General features: G+C 49.7%; 1 protein-coding gene and 1 long non-coding RNA gene across 15 annotated transcripts in view; both read left to right on the forward strand.

The window, feature by feature from the left end:
* Positions 1 to 2507, forward strand: part of LOC147272833 (uncharacterized) — a 168323-nt gene extending 165816 nt beyond the window's left edge. Inside the window, exon 11 of the long non-coding RNA XR_015112630.1 lies at positions 1 to 2507. This exon is cut by the window's left edge and continues 741 nt beyond it. This is a non-coding gene — a long non-coding RNA (uncharacterized LOC147272833).
* Positions 2508 to 2707: 200 nt separating this feature from the next.
* Positions 2708 to 23817, forward strand: part of LOC147272834 (uncharacterized) — a 39854-nt gene continuing 18744 nt past the window's right edge. For 8 of the 14 annotated variants that reach the window (XR_015112618.1, XM_086202422.1, XM_086202419.1 and 5 more), the window contains exons 1-4: positions 3716 to 4092; positions 4244 to 4397; positions 4572 to 4729; positions 13825 to 13956. Coding sequence is in view for 10 of the 14 variants with exons in the window: in XM_086202422.1 (XP_086058548.1) it covers positions 13881 to 13956 (76 nt within the window). In the remaining 4 variants the exon portion in view is untranslated. Of the gene's footprint in view, positions 3581 to 3715; positions 4137 to 4243; positions 4398 to 4571; positions 4730 to 9852; positions 9928 to 13824; positions 13957 to 23817 lie in introns of those variants that run through there. The other 6 variants (XR_015112612.1, XM_086202478.1, XM_086202431.1 and 3 more) reach the window with 5 other exon arrangements.

Consider the following 23817-nt stretch of genomic DNA (forward strand, 5'->3'; position numbering starts at 1 on the left):
TTGACGGTAAATATTCAAGAGGCCTGACACAAATGGCGTGATTCAATTGTTTCTCAAGCAGAATAACGCCATCACTTACTTGTGATCCGATTAGCGAGACCCCCCCCCCCTCACCCCCTCTTTACCTCGATTTGTCTGCTCGCAGGAACGCTTCATGATAATAAGAATTGATGGACTTGCAGGAATTTGGGGAAGACTATAAACACGCAGCGCTACCCGGGACGCCCGAGGCCATGCCTTTTTTATTTTATGCTCCCACATAAATGTCTGCCGTCCCGTCGCTCTCCGTGCTGCCCATCCATATTCCCTGAGAAAGTAAGAAAAATCATATTTGCTTTTGCGTACTGAAATGTTTCCTCGCATCCAAACAGATTCTGCACACGCAGGCATGAGCTTTGTTCCCGCATACATGAGATAAAGTCAGGCACATTTGTGATGCAGCGCTTCAGGAGTATCACTCATTGAGCAGAGCTGCGTGGGAGCCAAAACGAGAGGGAAAAAAAACAGATTCGAAGAAAATCTCTTGCTCCTTAAGTGACAGATGCCACCTAGTGGCTGAAGTAGTTACGACAAGAGAAAAGAAGGAAGTCGGAAGTGTCGAAGCCAATCATGTTGGGACGTGGCCACTGGGAGGCACATCCCAGCTTTATTTCCCATTTCACCAGAGACCTAGCTGAGACCGAGGCTAGTTAGCTTAGCACAATGAATGGTGGCGGGTGGGAAGTGTCCGGGCTGCTGGTGTGTCCAGCGCTCATCCTCCTCATGCTGTCTGGGAGCAGCAGCAGTCGCCCAGTCAGGAAAGCAGTTGCGGTCGTGTGTCCCCTTCTAAACTGCTGCGACATCATTTTAAATGACTCGATCACAAATGTTATACACAAGCTTCAACACTTCCCACCGTTCATTATGCTAAGCTAACTAGCATAGGTCCTGGATCCACAGAGAAGGGTCTCTGTCTCGCAAAAGATTGTTTTGGGGTTTTTTTACGATTTGGTTATCACAATTAAATAAAGCATTAATTAAAGGTGCTATATTAAAGTTTGCCTCTTGTACGACACTCTCCAAACTGATGGGGAGCAGCGGCATATTAGCAGGAAGTTAGCGTGTCCAAGAGAAACGTCAGCAGACATGTTTACGGTTCACAAGTGAGATGGAGCTTGTTCCCCTGAGCTGGTGGCTACAAGCAGCTGCAGGACGTCAGCCTGTAGCTCTGCAGAGCTCTCAGTAGCGGTGCTAGCTAGTTAGCAAAGAAACCTGCCGTACTTGAGACATTATTTATGATTTTAAAGTGCCAAAACAAGCTCAAGCCCACATTTGCAACATCTCAGGTTGAGTGGAAGAAAGCGAGCTGCCTTTTCTCTTCCAGCCAGCAGACCGGTTCAAACCGACCACGGCGTGTCAACGCCCCGAAACGTTTGTGTTACACGTAACAAGGTGCGTTCGACCTCCCGCTTTCTTGGCGGGGGAAAGGTGCTGCACAGCGTTTAGCCTTACAAGGGAAAAATACAATTAGGTCATTGAATATGCACACATCTTGCATGCTCTCTGGTCTCCCGCAATTTGGGCTCTAAAAAGTAAAGGTCAGCCGCGTTAGTCAGATTGCACTCGACAAATTCTAAAAAGGCTCGCTGGTCACGCCGAATGTATTCCCTGCAACATAATTAGCCCCTCAATTCCCTGTCGTGCAAAGCTACCGGGTGTCTCAAAGCCCCACCCCCTTCCCCCAAAATGCCTTTCACCTCTGCTTGCTCTGCGGTGATGCCCCCCCCCCCGCCTCCTCCATCACACGTTGTTGCGACCCTAAACTTGCTGCAGATGCGGTCGGCTGATGCATAAATTAGTCATCAACATTAGCATTAGCCGGCGCGTGGCACCCGGTGCCAACTGCTCTCCGAACGGCCATAAAAGGTCATGTTTTGATGACTGAATGCCACACAGGCACCTTGGCTCCCTGGAGGAGGGTTCCCCAGGTGCACGTGAAAGGTTAAAAATTACCTACCCGCCGCCGCCTGTCTCTGGTGAAGGAAATAATTAGGGGGTTTTTAGGGAGCGGCAGAATGCCTGGCTGTCAGATGACAGAGCGTTACCTAATGGTCGTATCTGGGGAAGAGTCAAGCGGCCTGTCATTCTCTTGACAGGACAAATGAGCATAATGGTGGCAGGGAAATGGGCGCCTGTTCCCCTTTATTCCAGTCGGGGGGGGGGGTGGGGGGGGCTGCTGCTGCGCCTGAGCAGAATAACACGGGGACGTTAACCTTTTACATAAATCTCTTAACACGTGTATGAGTGGTGTTTAAAAGTCAGTCTTGATGTCTCCGCCTACAAGGTGGTGTTGGAGGACCCCTCCCCCTCCCTCCTCTCCCCTCCCTCCCCTTCCTCCCCCTCCTCTTCCTCGCAATTTGATACAGTTTCAGTTTAAAGCTGAAAAAGTACTTTTTCATCCGTTCTGGTGCTGCGAGACTGAAGAAACATCAATCTGTTCCGTTTCCATTTAAACAAAGCCTTTCATGACTTTCCTTGCTTTTCTCATATTCAGATCTAAAACAGCCCCCCCCCCCCCCCCCCCCCCCGTGTATGGAGGCTAGTTAGCGTTAGCTGCTAGTAAGATGGATCCTACATTTAGTTTTACATCTGCAGATCTTTTAGGTTGAGGCTTTATTCCGACATCTGACACAAAGCTGAACAACAGATATCTGATTCTCACGTTAATTCGATATGGAATATCTAAACTTAAGTTTAATGTTACCATAATTTGTACTTTTCTTTTTCAATGTCTTTTAAATTCACTGGATTTTTTTTCCTAAAAGCGGGAGTAAACAGCCAAGGTTTCCAAGAGCGCGACAAATAGAAAATGTAGAAAAACAACAGAGTTCTAAATCTATAGATTCACATCCATCGTCATTGCTGTTAAAGGTCGCAGGGGGGTGGAGCCTATCCCAGCAGCCTTCCCCCTGGACAGGTCACCAGTCCATGGCAGGGCCAACACATAGAGACAGACAACCATTGGCTCTCCCAGCCACGCCTACGGTCAATTTAGAGTCTGGATTAACCTGGTCCCTCTTGATGTCTTTGGACTGTGGAGGAAGCTGGAGTACCAGAGAGAACCCAGCAGGAACAGGGAGAACATGGAGACTCACCCAGAAAGACCCCGTGCTGCAGCCGGGGCTCCACCCACAACCTTCTTGATGGGGGCCACAGGGAGGACCACTGCTCCACCCACAACCTTCTTGATGGGGGCCACAGGGAGGACCACTGCTCCACCCACAACCTTCTTGATGGGGGCCACAGGGAGGACCACTGCTCCACCCACAACCTTCTTGATGGGGGCCACAGGGAGGACCACTGCTCCACCCACAACCTTCTTGATGGGGGCCACAGGGAGGACCACTGCTCCACCGTGTTTTACATGATAGTGTTCATTTGTGGCATGATGACTTGAGAAGGTGCTCCTCCCACCACCCTCAACATCGAGGATGGGGGGAGGAGTGAAAGAAACAATAGTTATTGATCATATATTTCAAGAAGCTCAGTGATCGCCACTGTCCTGTTTCCACTCTGGATGAGCTCACAGGTGAACTGCCAGGTGAGTCAGGAGGTGTTGGATATTTAGAGGTGAACCCGCATACTTCCATACTGCGTACTTTATATTTTCTAGTAGAGTACACTCATCACACTATGTACTCAATCGCAGTGCGCGAGTTTCGAGGGTGCAGTGCGACCCGAAATCGTGTAAATCCGCGCGGTGCACTCACCGGAAATGACGCAATTTCTTCTTCTACGCCAATTTGTGACCGGCTAGCACTTCGTCAGCTAAATACGCCACCTTCCACCTGCGATTTTTGAAGCAGTAAAACAGCAAAGTGAACGGCCATCGTGGACCGTTACTCCGCAGTCGGCCACGTCCTCCTACCTGCTGAAGGCCAACGGTGTGTGGAGGATATTTGTGGGGTCTGTTGAGCAAAACCTGTTGGTGACAAGTCGTTTGAGGTTTTCAAACCCGTGTCCCCGTTATTCAATGGAAAGACGACTCACCACAGGAGTCCGCCGCCATTTTTATCGATGAAACGAGGGTCCTCAGGCCCATCCGTCATCCGGGTACTTTTGCATACTCAATTTTCGCATGCTTTTTCCCATTTTGAGTTGAGTATTCTGCAAATTTCAAGTATGTAGTGTGGAAGTATGCGATGTGGGACACACCAGCAGATTCTGTGTCTGATAAATGAAGTTAAACTGCTGTTTTTCCAAGGCCCCTCCTGGACTGGAGATCTGCGGCGGCCGGCGGTGCAGATACTGGAGCCCGGCTCACCAAGGAGCTGCACCTGAGCCTCGTGAACACACCTGTGAACGCTCCCAACCTCCACACCAGCTGGACTCGTCCATGAAGGAGGGAACAAACGGAGGTGACTAAGTTCCTTCTGTAATTGTAGTTCTCTGGTGTTTACTGGTGTGTTGCTGGTCAGCGTTCCTCAACCTGAAGCGTGTGTGTGTGCGTGTGTGTGTGTGTGTGTGTGTGTGTCAAAGAGCTTTATGAACATTTTAGAAATATCCCACGAGCTTGTGACCTTCTGCTTCAGCTCCCCTCTCAGGAACACCGTTCCACAAAAGTTCCTCCACGTCCAGTAGGAACCGGCACCAGCGTTCCAGCTTCAGGTTCCACTGGGACCATTTGAGATGAACTGCACGCTGACATACAAGTCCACACTGTCATCTGTCTTCAAGGCCTCGTGTCCAGGTGAGTTGGATCATCTTCACTCTGTCCCCTCTTCACTTCCTGGTTTCTTTTAAAACAGAATCGCAGGATGCTGCAGCTGACGGATCGCTGCCGGCTAACGTGCTAACGCTGTGGATGGAAGTAGGATTTTCTTAGCGGTGACGCAATCTTGGAACGCAACCACTTGTTACAAAGAGTTAACAGAGCGGACGACTTTTTTGTTGCTATGGTTACACCCAGCCAGCACACTGATGAACAACCGGCTCGACTGCAGCTGCTTAGTGTTCATATATCCGGGATTTAGACACCCGGCAGCCAATCAGATTTGAGTATTCCCCCAGACTTCCTGTACGGTGAACCAGTAAGAGATCCCAGACTGTTGTAAAACTGGTCTCATCTCAGATGTTGTACACTTGTGTGCGTGATGTGATCAGGTGAGCGTTGCTGCTCTCGTTTTCACAACTCCCATTAGCCTCGGAGGCGTCACCGGGGCTCGCCAGCGCCCCCCCACCTGCCACCGTGATGCCTCCCTCTGCTACATCCTGCATGCTAACAGAGGGGTTATTAACATAACAAACTTAACTGCCCCGTATAAATAATACGTTCACCCAAATGCAAACCGGCTCAGCTGACACTGTTTAGGCAGCGCCTCCAACATCTGTTTATGAGCACTTTGCCTAATGATATCATCCGATATCATTAACTGTGGCAGCGCACGCCGCAGCAGCAGGTGCAGCTGTTTACCCTCCACCCCCCACAACACACACACACACACACACACACACACACTCCAAGAGAAAAGACTTTCTCCTCCACCACCAACCCTTCCCTCCCCTCCACCCCACCAATCGCCAAACCGCTCATTAGGACAATTTTCCTCAACAAAAAAAGCGGCCCCTATGATTTCAATCTGTATATCACCTGTAATTGTAGTTTTTAGCCGGAGCCTGATTTCATACATTTAGTGGCGGTAAAACTGCAACTGCGTGTGCGAGCGCTGAAAGCACGCCTCTCACCGCAGCCGCCAGCTGCAGAAGCTGTTTTTAGATGGCAGCCGTTTTCCGTGGGGAGGCTCTCATAGGCCTCGCCGAGGGAGGCGGAGCTTGGCAGGCCCCCGCTTTGTTTCCTGACGTGGTTTTTCTCTGTTTAGATGCAGAAATTATAGAAAATGATTATTTCTAGCGGCAACAATGAGGCTGCTTCCTCTTCCTGACCGGAAGGCCGTGCGCGGGGTCGCCGCGGGTTCTGTGGAGGCTGATCTGAGCGAACGTCGCTGTAATTAGTCAGGTGCTCGATTCAGATGTTGTACAACACGCCGCTATCTGACGCATTAGCGTGACACCAGGCGCGATTACAGTCTTTATCGATCCCAAACAAACAATGCACATGAACTCGGTGTTCAGGTTCTTCCCTGAAATGTTCCATGGATATTTATTCCGATGTTGGCACGGTGTGTAGAACCTCAGGTGATGATAGGAATCGCCAGGTGAGGCTTTGTTTGTCAGGTTTTTGTGTGATGAAGGGGAAGTTGTCCTTCTGGCCAAATGTGGAAACGGGCCTCTGTGGTTCTCGTCGTCCGAGCTAAACCTTCAACATACAACGTAGAAAACGCGTGGATTACTTTGTCGTAAAAACGACAAAAAGCTGTGTGAGCGACACGTTTGTGCCGCTTCCTGTGGCCTCTGTTACCGCTTCATGGTCAGAGGCGCCGAGGTGTTCTGGTCTCGCCACAGGAAACCTTGCTGTTCAGCCCGCTAAGAAGGAGAAAGTACACACTTGAGGAAGTTAACTATGTGTAGAAGTACTTCTGTGCTGCTTCTTCTTCTACCGTGTGAATTTCCTCACTCTGACAGTTGTACAGAAGACCGGCCTGTTGACACCCAGAGAGGGAGTTTTACTTGCGGGCAAAGACCCCGGCAGTGAACCTGCTCTGAGCACTGAGGGTCAGCGGGGAAGACACACAACTGCACACTGGCTGCGGTCATTTACATGTCCACAAACGTACATCAAATATATTTGAACGAGAGGAAACACACACGCGGAACCCCCCCCCCAGCTGTTCTCTAAATGTTGATTACACAAGACACTGCGAGGGAGACACCCCCCCACTCCTTCATCCTGGCATGATCCGGTAGCCGGGCGATTCTTCCACAAGGAGGACTGGCTGACCTGAGGTGCTCAGTGACCTGGGGTTGGGGGTCCAGAGAGGGCAATAGCCCTGGGCCCCCCCCCCCCACACACACACACACACACACACACACACACAGTTCCTTCCTGCTTTCTCTCTGAGTCTCAACAGACGCAGCAACAGCCCAGAGACACACAAACCAAACATTACAACTGTCAGGTCCCCATGATTCTCATCCGAGGTGATTTTCTACTTCTTCTGTGGGGATTTGGTGCATTTTCAGGCGTTAATCTGAGTCTCTCATCCAGTCGGAGGGAACAAGCAGAAGGGAGGTGTTCCGAGTGATGTGGAATAATCTCATCATTTGACTAGATTACACAATTAGTTCATCCGACAACAACAATATTCCTGATAGTCTCAAAGTCCCGGATTCTGGGTCACTGTTGAGATGAGAGACCGAGATGAGAGACGGGATTCTAGGTCACTGTAGAGATGACAGATAGAGATGAGAGACAGGATTCTAGGTCACTGTCAATATGACAGATAGGATTCTAGGTCACTGTAGAGATGACAGACAGGATTCTAGGTCACTGTAGAGATGACAGACAGGATTCTAGGTCACTGTAGAGATGACAGACAGGATTCTGGATTGTTTTAATTCTACCTGTGGTGATCATAGATGGCAGAGATGAGAGACGGGATTCTAGGTCACTGTAGAGATGACAGATAGAGATGACAGACAGGATTCTGGGTTCCTGTTTAGATGACGGACAGGATTCTAGGTCACTGTAGAGATGACAGACAGGATTCTAGGTCACTATAGAGATGACAGACAGGATTCTAGGTCACTGTAGAGATGACAGACAGGATTCTGGATTGTTTTAATTCTACCTGTGGTGATCATAGATGGCAGAGATGAGAGACAGGATTCTAGGTCACTGTAGAGATGACAGACAGGATTCTAGGTCACTGTAGAGATGACAGACAGGATTCTAGGTCACTGTAGAGATGACAGACAGGATTCTAGGTCACTGTAGAGATGACAGATAGAGATGACAGACAGGATTCTAGGTCACTGTAGAGATGACAGATAGAGATGACAGACAGGATTCTAGGTCACTGTAGAGATGACAGATAGAGATGACAGACAGGATTCTAGGTCACTGTAGAGATGACAGATAGAGATGACAGACAGGATTCTAGGTCACTGTAGAGATGACAGATTTAGATGACAGACAGGATTCTAGGTCACTGTAGAGATGACAGATAGAGATGACAGACAGGATTCTGGATTGTTTTAATTCTACCTGTGGTGATCACAGATGGCAGAGATGACAGTCAGAGATTGTCAGGGAGGTTTTGTGACATCACCTGGCCCCGCCCCTCAAGCAGCAGGCACTGGCCTGATATTTATAGTTCAGAAACTTTTCCAGTCGTTTGCGTTGTAATAAATGATGAAACTGAGTCTCCTGAAGTTCCTGCTTCTTAATATATGCTCGCTGTGCGTTGGCTCGACCCGTGTGAAGTGATTTCTGACGGCCTTGTTTAATTAGAGGAACGCGTGTGTACTTTTATACATATTCATCAGATTTCAGCCCGATTGATGTTGTAATTGATTCAGAAGGTTTTATAATTCTTGCAAAAGCAGATGGAGAATGTCAATGATTTGTGTGTGTGTGGGGGGGGGGGGGTCTGCTGCGTCTACACCTGAGATGTGCGTTTATTCCAGAGAGGAAGAGGGGAACTGCTTTGTTGTTCCTCTTTTATGGGTAAATTACACATTTAGGATTTATTAAGACAAGAAACACTTTTCAAATAGTGGATCTGGAGGCCTCGGCGGAGACGCGCTCATTATTGTGTAGCCCGGGGCCATGTTCACCACCTCGAATGCATCCTTTTTTCCCTCCTTCCCCGGCGCTGCGTTGCCATGCCCGACGCTGTAATGTCACAGTGGTTTGTTCAAAGCTGCAGCGATGATTTGGGCTCCCAGCAGGTGCCGCCCTGACGTCTGTTCAATTATTAAAGTGAGGGCCACATGGATGCATTACAGCCACCGCAGCCATTAGATACAAAGACAACGGCTTCTGACATGCTGCATATTTCCTCCCCGCCTCACAAAGACGCCGCGGCCCTTTCTTGTTTTATTCATCAACATGATTTTTTTTGTTCTTTTTTTTTTTGTCGTCTGGAAATATTAAAGAGCCATTTGTTCCCGTTCAGTGTTGTAGGCACAAGAGCTATCGTGATCTTCTCTATTCCCTCTCGTCAGACGGAGGTCACGGCGGCTCCTTGAAGCCCGCGCCGCTCTTTAAACTTCCCAGCAGCCCCCCCGTCGCCTCAATCTAGGCATGAAAACAGCCGTCCTGTTGATGCATAAATCATGAGGTGGACACAAAGTTAAACCTCGTCACTATCGCTACCTTTCTTCCTCCGGCGCTCCGCTAATGACAGTCGCTGCAGTCGCTGGCATCGCTTGTCACCTATTCATCTTTTATCTGTTGTGTCTTCTTCCTCTCTCAAAAAAAAAGAACTTATCTTCGGCCTGATTGGTGGGAGGAAATGCAGGGTCACATGGAGACGTGTGGAATCAGAGCAGTGCATGTGGAAGCAGTGGGGGGGTGTGATGGACTGTTGTGGTCTGGCAACATGTAAATTACACACTTGTGACGCCGTTCTGTCTTTCAGCTGATTTATGAACGACCGAACGTCTTCGTTTGGACTCCAGCTGTCAAACACAGTCAAGTAAAAAAAAAAAATGACTTTTTCCCCCCGAAATGAAGCGAAAGTGTTTCTCTCTTCGACTGCTTATTCTGGTGTACATGCAGGTGGGGGGGGCGGGGTCAAAGGTCATGCACGTTGGACCCATGCTGCACTGTTGACCATCTAGTCTGCTTCTCACAAGCAACATCAGTTGAATTTGTGGCTAAAGTAGCGAAGGATTTTCCGCTTGTTGCTTTTGTGGCAAACTTGTGTGTGTCGTGGTCGTAGGGGGTTTGAGACCCGCAGCCTGGAGGTGAGCTGGACCCTGGATCCAGTGCTGAGGAAAACCAGACTGCAGCCGGTCACGGGGGTAGAAGTCCCCACAATACAAGTTCAGTATTTAGTGCGCTTACAGTAACACTCAGCTACACACACAGTTGAGATGCTTTGAGACTCACCAAAATTAAAATTGCGCATTTAGAATATTTTTTCAAGTGGAGAAGTGCTGTGGTATCAGGCCACACATGCAAGCCTCCCCTCCCACAGCCAGCACGACCCCGGCTCTTCCTCCTCCTCACTCCAGTCTTCGTCGTGTTCTTCTCATGCCAACAAATCCTAATTGCACCCCACACTTTTGTCTTCCACCGATGGCGCCTGCTTCCGTGCCACCAAATTCCTTGTGTGCTAATTAGGCGCGCAACCACGGTGGATACACTCCTGACAGGTGCTCGCTGGCCTGCCGGGGTCACGCACACACAAACACACACACGCACACACGGCGAGAGACAGAAGAGACGCTCGCACTCGCAGCATTAAAAATAAATGGAGAGAAGAGAGTAACGAGAGAGGCAAGGCGTGTTAATTTCTAGCTTCCATCTGTTATTATATAAGCGCTGCCAACAACGACGCATCTCTGGAAGAACGGCGGAAGAAGGAAAAGTAGAACCAAAGTCCTCCTGCATGGAGGAATTCCACAGGGAGGACGACGGGAAAAAGATCAGATTGATCGAGCAAACTTGAAGACGTATTTGAAGTTTCCAAAACACTTTGTAGACGCATTCTGCCGCTCGGTCCTCAGATGCCGCGAAACACAACAAAATGTTCCTAAGTCGACGCCTCCCGAGAGCTGCGCAAGTGTTTAAAGTGAGTTTGCAAAAGAGAAACAAAGGAAAAGTGAAGTTAGTGAGGTGTCTGTTAAGGAGTGAATCTCCAGATAGCCAACATCCGTCAGCGCGAGGACGGTTCTCCCGTCCAGGAGTCAAGAACAGCGCAGGAACGCAGTGGTCTGGTCGTCAGTGCAGGTGGGAGGTGCGGTTTCGTGGACTTGGCAGCCAGTTTTAACCTGCTGCTCATCCAGGAAGCTTCCCGCCTCCAGAGGATTCAGGGGCGTCGACGCGGCGCTCCTCGTTGCCCACATCTGGCACTTCCAGCCCGCTGAACATTTGTAATGGGCCTCAATGAGAGCGCAGGACAGATCTGGTAATAAGCCCCGGAACCTTGTCAAGCGAGAGGTCAAATCAGGAGACAAATAAACAGGAAATTGCTCCCCGCGAGCCTCTCGCTGTCATCCTCTGCTTGTTACCTTGAGCACTAAAAAGGTGTTTATCTGTCTCGCTCGCCGCTGTTTAAACAGGCGTCAGCGCTGCTTAATTGCTCTCGAGTCTCAGGAGTTCACTCCTGCAGGTGCAGCGCCCAAGAAAAATAATTGAACAAACACTCCAGAATACACGGCTGCCGTGTTGAAATACTGCGAAGATGTACTGGTGTGTATTCTGGCGCCGCCACTCTTCCAACCCTGGGAAAGAATTCCTAAAAACATGTTTGTGTCTGCTGACCCTAAATGACCATCACCGACAGGAAACCCCATCATCAACAGGTCTCAGGCCTCGGCGTCTCACCGCTGGAACGGATCCTGAGCCGACCGTCAGAGGTGCTCGTCACTCCTCGCCGCTCTTTGTTTTCGGCTCGTTCCCATTGTCTCTCAGACGGCCAGATGTTCCTCTGGACGTCTTCACTGTCGCTGCATTATTTTGACAGGAGAGCTTCGGCAGGAAAGAGCTGCTGGGTCGTCTTTTCAATCCAAAAGGTCGCCATGGAAACCGACCAGGCAGCCACAGAAGGCGCGTTCAGGCCTTCATGCAGATGTATCTGGCTCACAGTGTGCCCATCCCCGGTGTGTGTCCCGCCATTGACACCCAGATGACAAGACCCAGGACGGAATGTCAGGCATCCATTTCCGAGCCTTTATTTTGAAATTATTTTCAACTGAGCTCTGGTGAGTTGAACTCTGAGTCGCGCCACAGCGGAAGTCCCCCCGCCGCTCCGATGTCGGCCTCTATCAGCGAGCATTAACATTCCTGGCGTATTTATCGTTGACAGTCGTCTCAGTCTGTTTTCCAGCGACTGCAGCGATCGTCCCGGCCACGCACACCCTCCCGTACGCCGCCATGCTCGCTGCCCTCCATGCATTATTCACAGCCACATTAAAACAGCGCCTGGACATGTGAAGGCAGCAGAGTGGCGAGGTGCCGTCACAACAGCTGAAAGTGTCTGTCACAGAGTTAGAAGTTGTTTTTTTTCGCCATAGTTCTGCAGCAGTGCAGCTGCCTAAATGAGAGGGATTAAGTTAACTCCCTGCTTAGAGGAAGAGCAGGCCCTGGATTAGAGCGCCAGCATGGACACAGAGAGCATTCAAGCAGGAGCCTCGGCTTTTTAAAGAAGAAGACGTGGGGGAGCGAGGAGGCAGCGGTGCACAGCCCTCGCAGGGCCCGCTGGCTGAGTTGCTTGAACAAATACGTTGACAAGTGTAGCGCCGCGCCGCAACACGCAGGAGCTTGTCGGAGCAGAGAGGGGGAACGTTGGCGGACACGCCGACAGTCACAAATGTTTTCCGTCTTCCTTCTGCTGTCATAAACTCCTCTCCTGATAGGCCGACCCCCGCTTATCACGCCGTGGTGGTGGTGGTCTAAGAACGGCCTCTAGCTTTAAACTAGTCATGGTAGCTTAACCTTTGACCTCTGACCACCATCAGATCTTTAATTCACCCTTCACTGATCAGTGGATTTTTTTCTGTAAGACAAAAGTGTCCATTTGAGGCGACTGTGACCTTTGACACGTGACAGAACGCTAATTCGCCAGCTTGGCCTCATCCTGTAATACTGCTCAGCACCACCAGAGGCAGTAATGTCTAGTCTGCCCTGAAACCTCCCCAGGAAGAAAGACGACCCTCTTCCTCCAGCAGTGTAGACTCAGCAGATGGCCCCACGTCCGTTGACCCTCCATAGAACTCTCCATCTCTTTGTATTTCCTGCTTATCATGAGGCAGCATGTTGCCAGTCACACTTCTGTCGGTTGATTTTTCAGGTTTCACCCTCACTTTTTGTTGTGAGATTATTAGTTTGAGAAACTGTTTCCTTTCCCCAGATGAACGAAGTAACAGCAGACTAAACTATGGACTCCTGTCCAATCCCCTTGAATCCTGGATATTCAGATACGCAGACTCAGCCCCTCTCTGATTCCCTCCTCCGGCTCTGATGCAGGACTCGCTGCCGTTCTGATTTAAATTAAAGCGAGACTCACCTTACCTCTGGTGTACATTCCTGTGGGGTCTGATAAAGCTCCTCGTCAGGAGGATGGAAGCGAGCGGCGCTGAGAACAGGTGGCGGAACAGTGAGAACCTCGAGGAAGGAAAACAACAGACACCTGCTCGTGAAACCCAACCTGCCTCCTCCGTCACGTTCCACCGGCACCAACCCGCTCCAGCATTTCAGGAGTTCTCTGCTCCTGTTGCACGTGCGGTCTTTAGAGCGCAAATAAGATTTCACGGGTAAACTTGATGGGTTGTGAACGAAGCCGTCAAGGTGCTGATTGTCTGCCGGACAGCTTTAAATGACACGTAGCTCAAATGGCACCGTTTTAATCTCAGATTTGCGTGATTCCTGCATGTCACATGACTCCTTCAACCTGCTGATACGTGGCGGTCGTACAGCTTCGAGGAAACTGTGATTACGGTTAAATTTATCACCTGACGAAGACATGCGGCTGATTCAGCTGCAGTCTGACGTCACTCGACTGGCGAGGTAACCGTCCTGAACTCCCAGCATGCTCTCTGAGGAGCTGCAGGATGGGTGTGTGTGTGAGAGAGAGAGTGAGTGAGTGAATAACCCCACGCCTCCTTCCTCTCCCTCCTCTCTCTGGCCGCGGGGTTATCATGTCATCTCCGTGACATCAAAGCGACCGTGACACCGCGGCAAACCCACGATGACTGATGCCTTTTTGTCTTCTGCAGTCAGGCTGCGTCGCCGGGCCGGCGGACGAATGTAATTGCACCGACAGGTGACACACATGTGGAAACCAGAAGATGATGGCGGAGACTGCTTAGATCATGTGACCTGCACCTCACATGCCACCTCGGAGTGCTGTAAGTGTCTGAAGAGCTTCATTTTACTTACAGTGGAACGCTGCATGTTTTAGGCCTCAAACTGATCGAACATTCAAGAAAATGATGGTTTTGTCACCAACTTGATCGTTAAACTGTGGCGTCCATCTGTGATAGCGAGCAGCTGTGAGCACTTAAGACCACGTTACCCATCAGCCCTGTTGGGTTCAGTCTGCCAGAGCCGCTTGGTTCAGGTGTTTCTGTAGTCCAACGGGAAGTGAGTCTCTCCACGGTTCCTCCATCGAAAGCTGAAGGGAAGTTGTGTAGGATTGTGGACGATTGCTGACAGTAACAGCTGGATGTGCATTGATACTCAGGGGAGGGCTTCCAGGAATGTGCTGCATTTCTCTGGACCATTGGCATGTTTGCTAACGTTATGTCCTCAAGAGTATGGACGTTTGGTCCTCGCATAGTTGGATTATTTGTGTTTAAAGGTGGAAAAGGAAGGAACGTATTTGATGAATCGCTCTGTTTTATTTGAATCTCTGGATGGGACACATGAAAGCTATGTAACCTCTTAGCTTGCGCCATCATTGGCTGCAGCCTAATTATGACCACTTCCTCTAGAGTTACTTTTTCAACTTTGACAGCAGGGCAGCGGCGTAAAGGGCCGACGAACTTCAGAGGAACTTAAAAGGAATTCTTCGTCATCCGTGGCCCAATTAGCAAACAAATTCCTCAGTAAAAGCGTATTTTTGAAGGTGGAACTAAAGCTGCGTCCTCTCACCCCAACTGTTTCTAAATCAGCCATCAAATCCCTGTGTTGTTTATTAGTTGGGGCGTCTTCACTGCTCCCGAATCTTCCCAAACACATCTAAGCTGAAGAAGCTTGTGATGGGCCGAAGATGCGGCGAGCCCAAGGGAGGCGGGATCTATTTGTCAGAGTTTTCCATCGTCACTTTTCATCGGCGGGCCGGGGGGGCTCTAATGTACCCGCATGTGTGTTTGTCTGCTGTCGCTGAGAAAAGACACATTAAGCACTTGTTCTCTCGCTTCTCCCGCACTCTTTCTCAGTGAAACGCACACTGGGCGGACGGAGCGATGTGCTCTCCAGGGCTGAGAATTTCCCCGCTCCGTCTTTATCTGCTGGTAAATGTTGACAGACCAGTGAACCTTGATGTGGGACTCTGACAGGCTCGGCTGTTTTCTAGCTGAGAGAAGAGAATCAAAGAGGCCTCTGGTGTGGTGCTTAGCCATCATGGCTCCTCAGCTCGCAGTCAGAGGACCTCCAGTGCCATCCAGGCTCCACAACAGAGGCGAGCGCTCGGCTGCACCGGTGCTGGCCGCCTCGCAGACCATTAGGGAAATGGCTGAAGGCTTCTTGAGCTTCAAACCGGGCTGCACTGCTCAGATTAATGAGGGGATTGTCAGCATATCAGGGCTGATGGGTGAGACGAGCGAGCGAGCAGCAACGCCCCAGACCGCATTTACTTCTGAGCAGCTGAAGGGATTGTTGTTCTTACCCTGGATTGTGCTGCAGCTACAGCTCTGAGATCAGACAAGGGCCTCAGACCTGCATTCTGTCTAACGACCAGCAGGAGGAGCCGAATTCTCATCCGACTTATTTTCCTAACGCGTCCCAATCCGTGTTCCGCACAGCGAGGTGTTCTCGTAGTTTGCAGTCTTGTCGCCATCATCTCAACCTTTAACTTTGATTAATTAACATGGTTTCATACAGTTTTTCTTCAGTCCTTATAGTTTTCTGATAAGTTCTGTGCCGTAGAGGTGCTCAAATATTTAGTCACAATGTTCAAACAGAAGTCACGTGACTGTTAATAATTCTCACGAATTGTTTTCATGATTCGTACACGTGACTTTCGCGTCAAATCTCAAAAAAATGTCCAGCAACTCCAGTGATCGGTGCGTCGGCAGCAGGAGCCTGACCCTCAGTGTCAGCCATTCCTGTTCCTGACCCCATCTTTGAAAGGACCAAGGATGAGGATGTCACGGTCCCCAGAGCCGGACCGGGCCGGCTGACGGCCGTCTGACGGGTCCCCAGGAAGCACCATGAACAAGTGTGAGAAACGATGTCATGATTTATTTATTCTAACCAGCAGCTGCGTTTCTCTCTGTTGCTTTAATGTGACGGACGCTCACCTCTCCTTGTTTGATTTGCTTCCCCTGCAACTCTATTTTCCCCTCTCCACTTCCTGTGGGTCAGCAGCCGCCAGTGCGACAGTCCATGAAGACACAAAGGTGAGGAGAGACAATGAGGTGCGGCACTTGCCAGGTCTCGACCTGTCGGGGAACCGAGCTTTGATGGTGACAGCGTCTTCCGCTGAGGATGTCACCCTGACGGAGGGGGGGAGGGAGGATGTAACTAAGCAAATGAACCCAGAGTCATATGAGGTTCATACCTCTGCTAGTGCTGCCTTCAGGGACCGAGGAGACAATTGGATTAAAGGGTGATGGCGCTCCGAGAACGAGTGATAAGTGGCGTTGGCTCAGAAAGGAGCTTCTTCCACTTGACCCTCTCGGACCTTCGGCATGTAACCAGTCATACCTGCCTTTCCCTTCATGTGACCTTGACGTTAACCTGTAGCGGCGCGCTCAGGGCGGAGGGCCGAAGGCAGCTAGGTGTCATAGCTACTAATGCTAGCGGCCCCTAGCTAGATGCTCACCACCTGGGGAGGAGCCACAACAGGTGACCCACACCAGGCAGTTGAAGGGCCACACGGGTGGATAAAGTCTGCAGAACCTGTGGCTAGCACCCTCTCAAATGCAGGTAGTCATGTGACCTGCTCACATCTGATGTCATGAGTACAGACGACCCACAACTCTGTGTTACGGAGCGTATAAACACACCCACGCACCTTCCTCCATCTTTTACTTCAGGCTGGTTTCGTTTGTGCGAGATGGCCGTTCATCTTGGGCGTTGATTGTGGTACGAGGAGGAAGAGGAGGAGAGGAGGAAGAGCTGCTCGTCAGCTGAGGTGAATGTCCAGTAACGACCCCCGAGCTTGTTTGATCTAAACTGAGCTCCAGTTTAAAAGGTCTGTATGTCTGCAGACGCGTTGCTGATGATTGAGCTCATGGCTTCACCTCCACATCCTGAAGGAAACATACATTTCCATTCCTGTCCTCTTGCCCCCCCCCCCCCGTCTCGGGGAATTCACTTCACTTTAATTGTTTGACAGTCTTTTCCTGCCTTTATGCCACGGCTGCAGAAGGTGCAGAGGATTTTTTTTTTCTTCCTCCTTTTTTGAGGCATTAATAACTTTCCACACGACTGATTCCCTGGGGCACAACCTCATTATGGCTTAAAGGCAGAAAAAATAAACTGCCTGGCAGCTTCTTTCTTTCTTTTTTTTTTTTCCTGAGAAATGAGGAGTTGGTATAAAGTGGCTGCTTAGAGAGCAGAGCAGCAGTCTTGTTGTGAACTAAAACACACGTCCAGGCTTTTATCTGCTTCTGTGACTGGCTGCTGTTGATGGCCGTGTGCACTGGGGGGCAGCACTGGGGGGTCAGGCCGAGTGGAGGGCCGGTCCTGGGCCTTATCTTTTTCCGTCCAGGTAGTGAGAGACTTCAGCTGCTGGAACATTTGTCCTGATGAGCTGATTGAGGAGCAAAGATGAGACGAAGGAAGTTTTCAGTCTGAAGTCCAAGTAAAATGACGACAAGAGCTTAGGAGCTCGGACCAACACTGACTGTTCAGCTGCTGTTAGCCATTAGCTTCAGGCTAAACAGACGTGGCTGGCTCTTCCTGCAATCCTGAGTCCCAAAAACACTTCATAGTGTTTCAGTGTGACTCTAAACGTCAGTCAAGGTCATTCAGTTGAGGAGCAACCAGGTGGTTTGTGTGGTTTCCATCACGTAGCAATAATCTGAGCAACGTGGTGCAAAAAAACTTTGAGTCTTCCTCCTCACAGTTCCTGAATATCGCGCTCAAATCAGAACCACCCTGCGCCGGGTCTTTGTGCTGTCACCGCCTCCAGCCTCCTCCTGTAAACCATGAACTCAGCGAGGTGTTTTTAAGGCTCCCAAACCCACTCTCCCTGTTATTGAGTGAAGGCTTGTAATTACAGGCAGGTTCACGTCGATGAATCTGGGTTATTTAGCTCCAGAGATCATTTCTGGTGATGCTTGACATAATCCTTAAAATATACAAGAGAGCCCCCCCTCGTCGGGAGAGAAATAAATTAATGGGAAGGCTAATGGACATGTTGATGGTGTTTCAGTAAAGCTAATAAAAATTGATTCTTGCTTGTGCGAATATTTTCATTCCTCAAAGCCCCCCCCAGTGCTTTCCATGTGTAATGAACCTGCCCGAGCATTGATCAAAAACAAAAATTGGAGGAGTAAATCTGCTTAAAAAGCCTGTCTCCCCCCGTCTGCCTGGGCTTTGTCCTGCTAGACGAGCCGGCCACCACTTACCGATATATGTCTCTTAAATTACTAAATTGCCTTCTGGCCCTCGTTCCTTTTCTCTTCCCCCCGCGATGGTTTGCGGGCATTAGTTAAAAGTTTTCCCGCAAATATTTAATCCTCAACGTGACTGACAATGTTGTCAGACCTCCGGACGGGTTTTCCGCCGTGATTACAAGCGCTCCTCCGTCCGTGGCACTTTGGATTATTCAAGATTATGTTGTAATCCCTCTAATCCTCACTGCATTAAGATTTCAGTCAAAATACGGCAACAGTAAAGTAGCACTCAGAAGCAATAAGGTCTTAAGCAGGCGCCACGATTGGCCAGCCGCCTTCATTTCCTGCCTTTCTCCCTATTTATGCTCGACATTGTCAACAAACGCAGCAACAGATACATATTTGCTTTTCAAAAGCGACAATGATTTATTCCAAGCGGTGAAACCCATCTCCAGTCACCGCCGAGGAAAACACATATTTACCAGCTCGCCGTGTTGAGGCGAAGCAAAGACAAACGCAGGGCGGGGTGCAAGCACGGCGAGGATCCTCCCGTCTGTGTCTGGAAGTTTTCTGATGAAATATTTGTCTCCAGCGGAGCGTCCTGCGGTTACTCTGAAGTTCCCCCGCTGCTCCATACGGCCCTTATCTCGCCTCGCTTGACTTCCTGCCACGCCACAGAGCTCCAGACTCTTCTGTCTGAAGACACATGAATAAAACAACCTCCAACTTTGGCTCCGCCATGTCTTCATGTGACATACAGCTACGTCTCATCACGGTGAACGAGACGAAGCTTCTTTATTCGCCGGACAAACGCGGGTGTCCCCTCCCGAGGGTCTGATCACCTGCCGGGAGCCTTCACCTGGACGCTGCTTCAGCTCCAACCAAGCATCAGTTTGCCTGCTGCTCAGTTGTCAGTAATTACAGAAAAGGAGAAGCTTCATCACCTGAAGTTTTCACCAGACATTTCTGAGCCGAACACTGGTAGAAGAATCGGTTAGATGGACGCTGGGGTGACGGTTGTGTGATCAAACCACGGTGTGTGAGTCTGTCGAAGATGAAGAATGGGACTTCAACCTTGGCATCAGATTGATGAAGGGTTGATTCAATTTCTGTTGGTGCATTTGTTGTCCTCGGCCGGCGTAGTGAGCTGAAACAAGTATCAGGCTGTTGTGCGTTATGAGCCCCATGAAACGTGCCTGAATGTGGACAGATGGTGGCGCTGTCCACATTCCAGAGCCACATTTTGAAAAGTTGGAACACCTACAGCCCACCTGGTTGAAAATGTTCCTCTCAGTTTGTGGTTGTTGTTGTTGTTGTTGTTCAAAATTTGACTCCACCAGAAGTAAAAACAGAGAGATTCGAAAACAGTGTTAATCTATGAAAGGATCTTTTAATGACAGCCTGAAAGATCAATGTTTGATTATTTAACAGGATTATTATAATTGAGGGCGTTCACGATGTGTTTAATGATGGCTCCTGTCCTCCTGCAGAGGAAGAAGATCTGTGCTGGTTTAAATTCTCTCGATCTGCTCTGACATGTTTTCACTGCTATGAAAGAGCTCGAAGGCTCCAGAAGAAGAATGATCAGGTCTGAGGGAGGTTTTTAAAAGCATCATCCTTAATATGCTCACTGCCGCTCCGCTGATCCAAACCAAGCCAAACCCTTTCTGCCTCCTGGAGATGTTCTTGCCTGATCTGATTGATACTTGATGATCCGCTTGCTTTGTTTCGGGGGGTGGAAACGCTCGGAGGTGAAAGGAGAAGCGGGTACTTGTTGGTGTCTCCACTTCAAACCCTATAAGATCTCTAACGCGCCTCAGAGTCAAACTTCAAACCAGCAGCGAGCGGCGGAGGGAAGAAGAGGAGGGTGATCCTGAGCCGAGCAGATCGTCTCCTCAGCGCTACAGGCCAGCCAGCCTCCGTCTGTGTGTGTTCATGACGGCGAGGAAACACAACCTCGCTTTGCCGAGCAGGAAATGAGTTTGCTGCCTGGTTCTCCTCATCAGGAGGTTTTGTAAAAGTAGTTGGGTTGATGTGGGAAATGCCGCACGTTGGGCCGTCGCTCTGGTGTCAGACCGCTACGCCACTTAGCGCTGAGAACGTCTGAATACAGGGAACACGCATCAGATTTTCTTAAATGTTCTCTGCATTCAAGCCCTGGCTAACGCGCATGTAACTCATTGTTGCTAAGTAACTCAGTATTCAACACTAGATGGCGCTCGTGTCCGTAGCTAGCTCCCGTTAGCCTTCTGCTAACTTGAATCTGGATTTATTTGATTTAGCCCTCTACACATTCCAGATATTATCAGGCCAAATGGATCAAATTCTGATTGTGAGACGTATCTCAGGGGTCGTGTGCCGCTCACGTCAGCAGCCAAGCGTATGAAGGAAGTTGGTGGTAGTACCTGCAGCCACCACAAGATGGAGACAGATGTCCTGCACTACAGCTTTAAAGAGCAGAACCATCAGGGTGGCTCTTGTCCCTGCTGCAGACACATAATGTATCGGTTAACAAAGTACAATTACATGCAGATACAGAATAAAAGTACTCTTGAGTGTGAACTGAACATCTGTAACAGTTACATCAGCACTTACTAAACTCAGAAGAAAAGCCATTTTGTCTACCGAAGACCAAAAAAACCCCGATGGAACAACCAACAGCAGTGACTGCAGGAGGGGTCTGTAAGTAGCGCTGTGGAAGACGTACTCAACACTAGACGCTACTACTCCAGACGCAGGAGGTTTAGTCTTCCTACCTCCAGAGGAACAACCATATTTGCGCTGAAGAATAAACGGAACCATTGTGGTTGCTAGGAGACCTGTGACACCTCGGTGACCTCACTGGTGACAAGGATGGCGTGTTTCTGTGCTGCTGCTTCTGCAGCATCTGTGCCATTCGTCTGTTCCATGATCTTGACGTGCAGAAGAGTTAAGGACGAGGGCATTCATGAAGCAGGAGAGGTCGAGCCAAAAGATGCATTGTGGGAAATGTAGGATCCAGTGTTGCTTTGATTCTCGAACCGTCTCAACACTCAACACGTGTTGGTTAACTTGAACCACTGGAGGTGGTTCTTTGCTCCTGATTGAAGGTGAACAAGTGGTCAGGGAACTTAAAATCGAATCTGCACTGTCTCATGGTCCTGTTGAATGTGCGGCTGAGCTGCAGGGCTGAGGGATTCGACTCCCACTGGAGACGCCCACGCTGGAATCAGCGGCATTCTGGGAACTCTGAGGCACTTTGGAAGATGCCCCAAAGTTTGGAGAAGTACCTCGTCTCTCGTCTGGCCTTTTGACTTTGCAGAAGAGAGACGAGGACGGACTGCGTGGCAGGTTGTCTGGCTGGTGTGTGTGTGTGTGTGTGTAGGGGGGGTGGAAGTAGGTTAGACTTTGCTTTTAGGACATGTAGCTAACCCCTGACCCTGGCTTGGATCCTGCTCAGACCCCTTCAGCAGCAACATCTCTCCCTGACGGTCGTGGCCTCCAGGACTCTGTGACCAGGGTCAAAGGGCACAGACAGCCCCAGAGAAGCTTTCACATAGTGGCAACACTCAAACCGCCGCCCGTCCTTCCCTCCTCTGCTCCCTAAACCGCCGCCCTGCACATGTGTGCTGCTCCAGCTTGTCCCCAACCTCTGTCCTCATTGCAGCCGTCATCTCGGCCATTATGTCGCAGCCGCTCGACGTAATTTGAGGCTGAAAAGGTTTGAGTTTCGTTTTGAGTCAGAGCTGCGGCGAAGCTCGCAAAGTCTCTGACGTTTTGCCTTCGGATGACTTGTGTTGACAACAGCAGCAGCAGCGGTTGCACCTCAGAGACACACTGAAAAACGTCCCCACAATTATGCTGAAGGGTTAAACTGACGTGGAGACTGTTGGACTGTTTGTCCCCCCGTCTGTCCTGCAGTCTTAGCTTCCATTTTGTAATCCTTCCCCTCGTATTGGTCTGTAAACATGATGCTAACATCTTTAATATTCGCTCCTCACGTACGTCCTGCAGCTGAAGAATCAAGCCGGCCTGGTTCCCGCCAGTCTCCGGTGGCTTCTTCCTACATGCAGTTGCGTCTGTCTCAATATTATGGAGCTGAGATCTGACAGTTTCCCTCTTAGCTCTGCTCATGCCACATGTTCACCAGCTAGTTGCTAACCGCTGCGTCCGGTGCTCAGCAGGTCGTGTGGATCTTCCTAACAAGCAGAACAGCAAAGCTGCAGCTGAGTGTCAAAATGAGCTAAAACTTGTTATTCGACTGAGAGCGGCAGGTTCCTCTCCTAATATTCCACATCATCCGCCTCTGGTCGCACGTTGAGGGAATTTCACCTCAGTAAAATATCACACGCCTCCATGGAACAAGTCAGTCATGATTAGAATACTGTCGTAAATCATACATGGAGAAAACATGGGAAACTGTTCTCATGTTTACAGACTCTGGTTGCACCTCGGACCCGTGTGGTATTTTCGTCATGTGACTGTGGCGTCACAGATGCAGCGAGAATCCTGTCAATACAAACGATTATTATGTTTTGGGCTAATTTCGATGAACGACAGTGGTGAAATCTGATTTTACTGTAGGAAAGTACTCCAGTTTAGAACTGACGTGGATAAGTAAGAAGTGCAGTAGCCTGCATGTACAATAACAGCAGCTGGACGTGGAGGCAGCAGAAGAGCTCTTACTGTCCTTCGGGATGACGGGATTGTTCCCTGTAAACTAACCGGGCGTCCAGGAAGTGAGCAGAAAACCTCTGTGAGGTGCAACTTTAAGCTCTGGGCTCTCCTGATGTTTGCCGTTAAAGAAAACACGGCTCATGAGGCTGGTATCTGCAGAAATGTGCGAGATGTTCTCCTGCAGTTTATACAAGTGGCAGTACACACATGCCATAACACAGAAATATTTTGTCAATAGGAATATACAAAGCTCTCAGCGCCGCAGGAGAGCCGCCAATGTTTTTAAGAGGCCGTTTCTCTGTTAAAAACAATGGTGGGTGAAAAAAATCTCCTGGCGGAAGGAGAACTCCACCACAGCACCCAGGATGAGTGTTTACACATGCTCAGCTGGACGGGTCCGACCCCACCTCGCCGCCGACCTGCACCGCCGTACAAATAAACAGGAAGGCCACAGGCTCTTGGACGGAGGCCACACTCATAATTCAGCAGTATATTTTACAGAGCGCCGGGGCGCTTTGGTGTGGCTCCAGCAAAAGGAATAAACTGTTAATCCATAAAAAGGCACGCTGGTTATGTGATACAGCACTTAGGTGCCATCTGAAAGCTCCACATCCTTTTGGCCCAGTTGATTTGGATGGCAGTTGAAAGGGAAGCGTTTACAATAGGGATCGCATAACGTGTTTGTTGGAGGCATATTTCTGTGAGAAGAGCTGGACCTTCAACTGCTCGCTGCAGAAATGTCAAAATGTCCGAAGCAGCTGGCAGCTCGATGAAGTTCCCTCCACAAAATTACTATTTCCATCGACGCACATGTAATTTAGTAAA

This window comes from Aulostomus chinensis, chromosome 1 (genome assembly GCF_037954235.1).
Source record: "Aulostomus chinensis isolate RoL2024-O1b breed Wild chromosome 1, RoL_Achi_v1.0, whole genome shotgun sequence".
Classification (NCBI taxonomy): domain Eukaryota; kingdom Metazoa; phylum Chordata; class Actinopteri; order Syngnathiformes; family Aulostomidae; genus Aulostomus; species Aulostomus chinensis.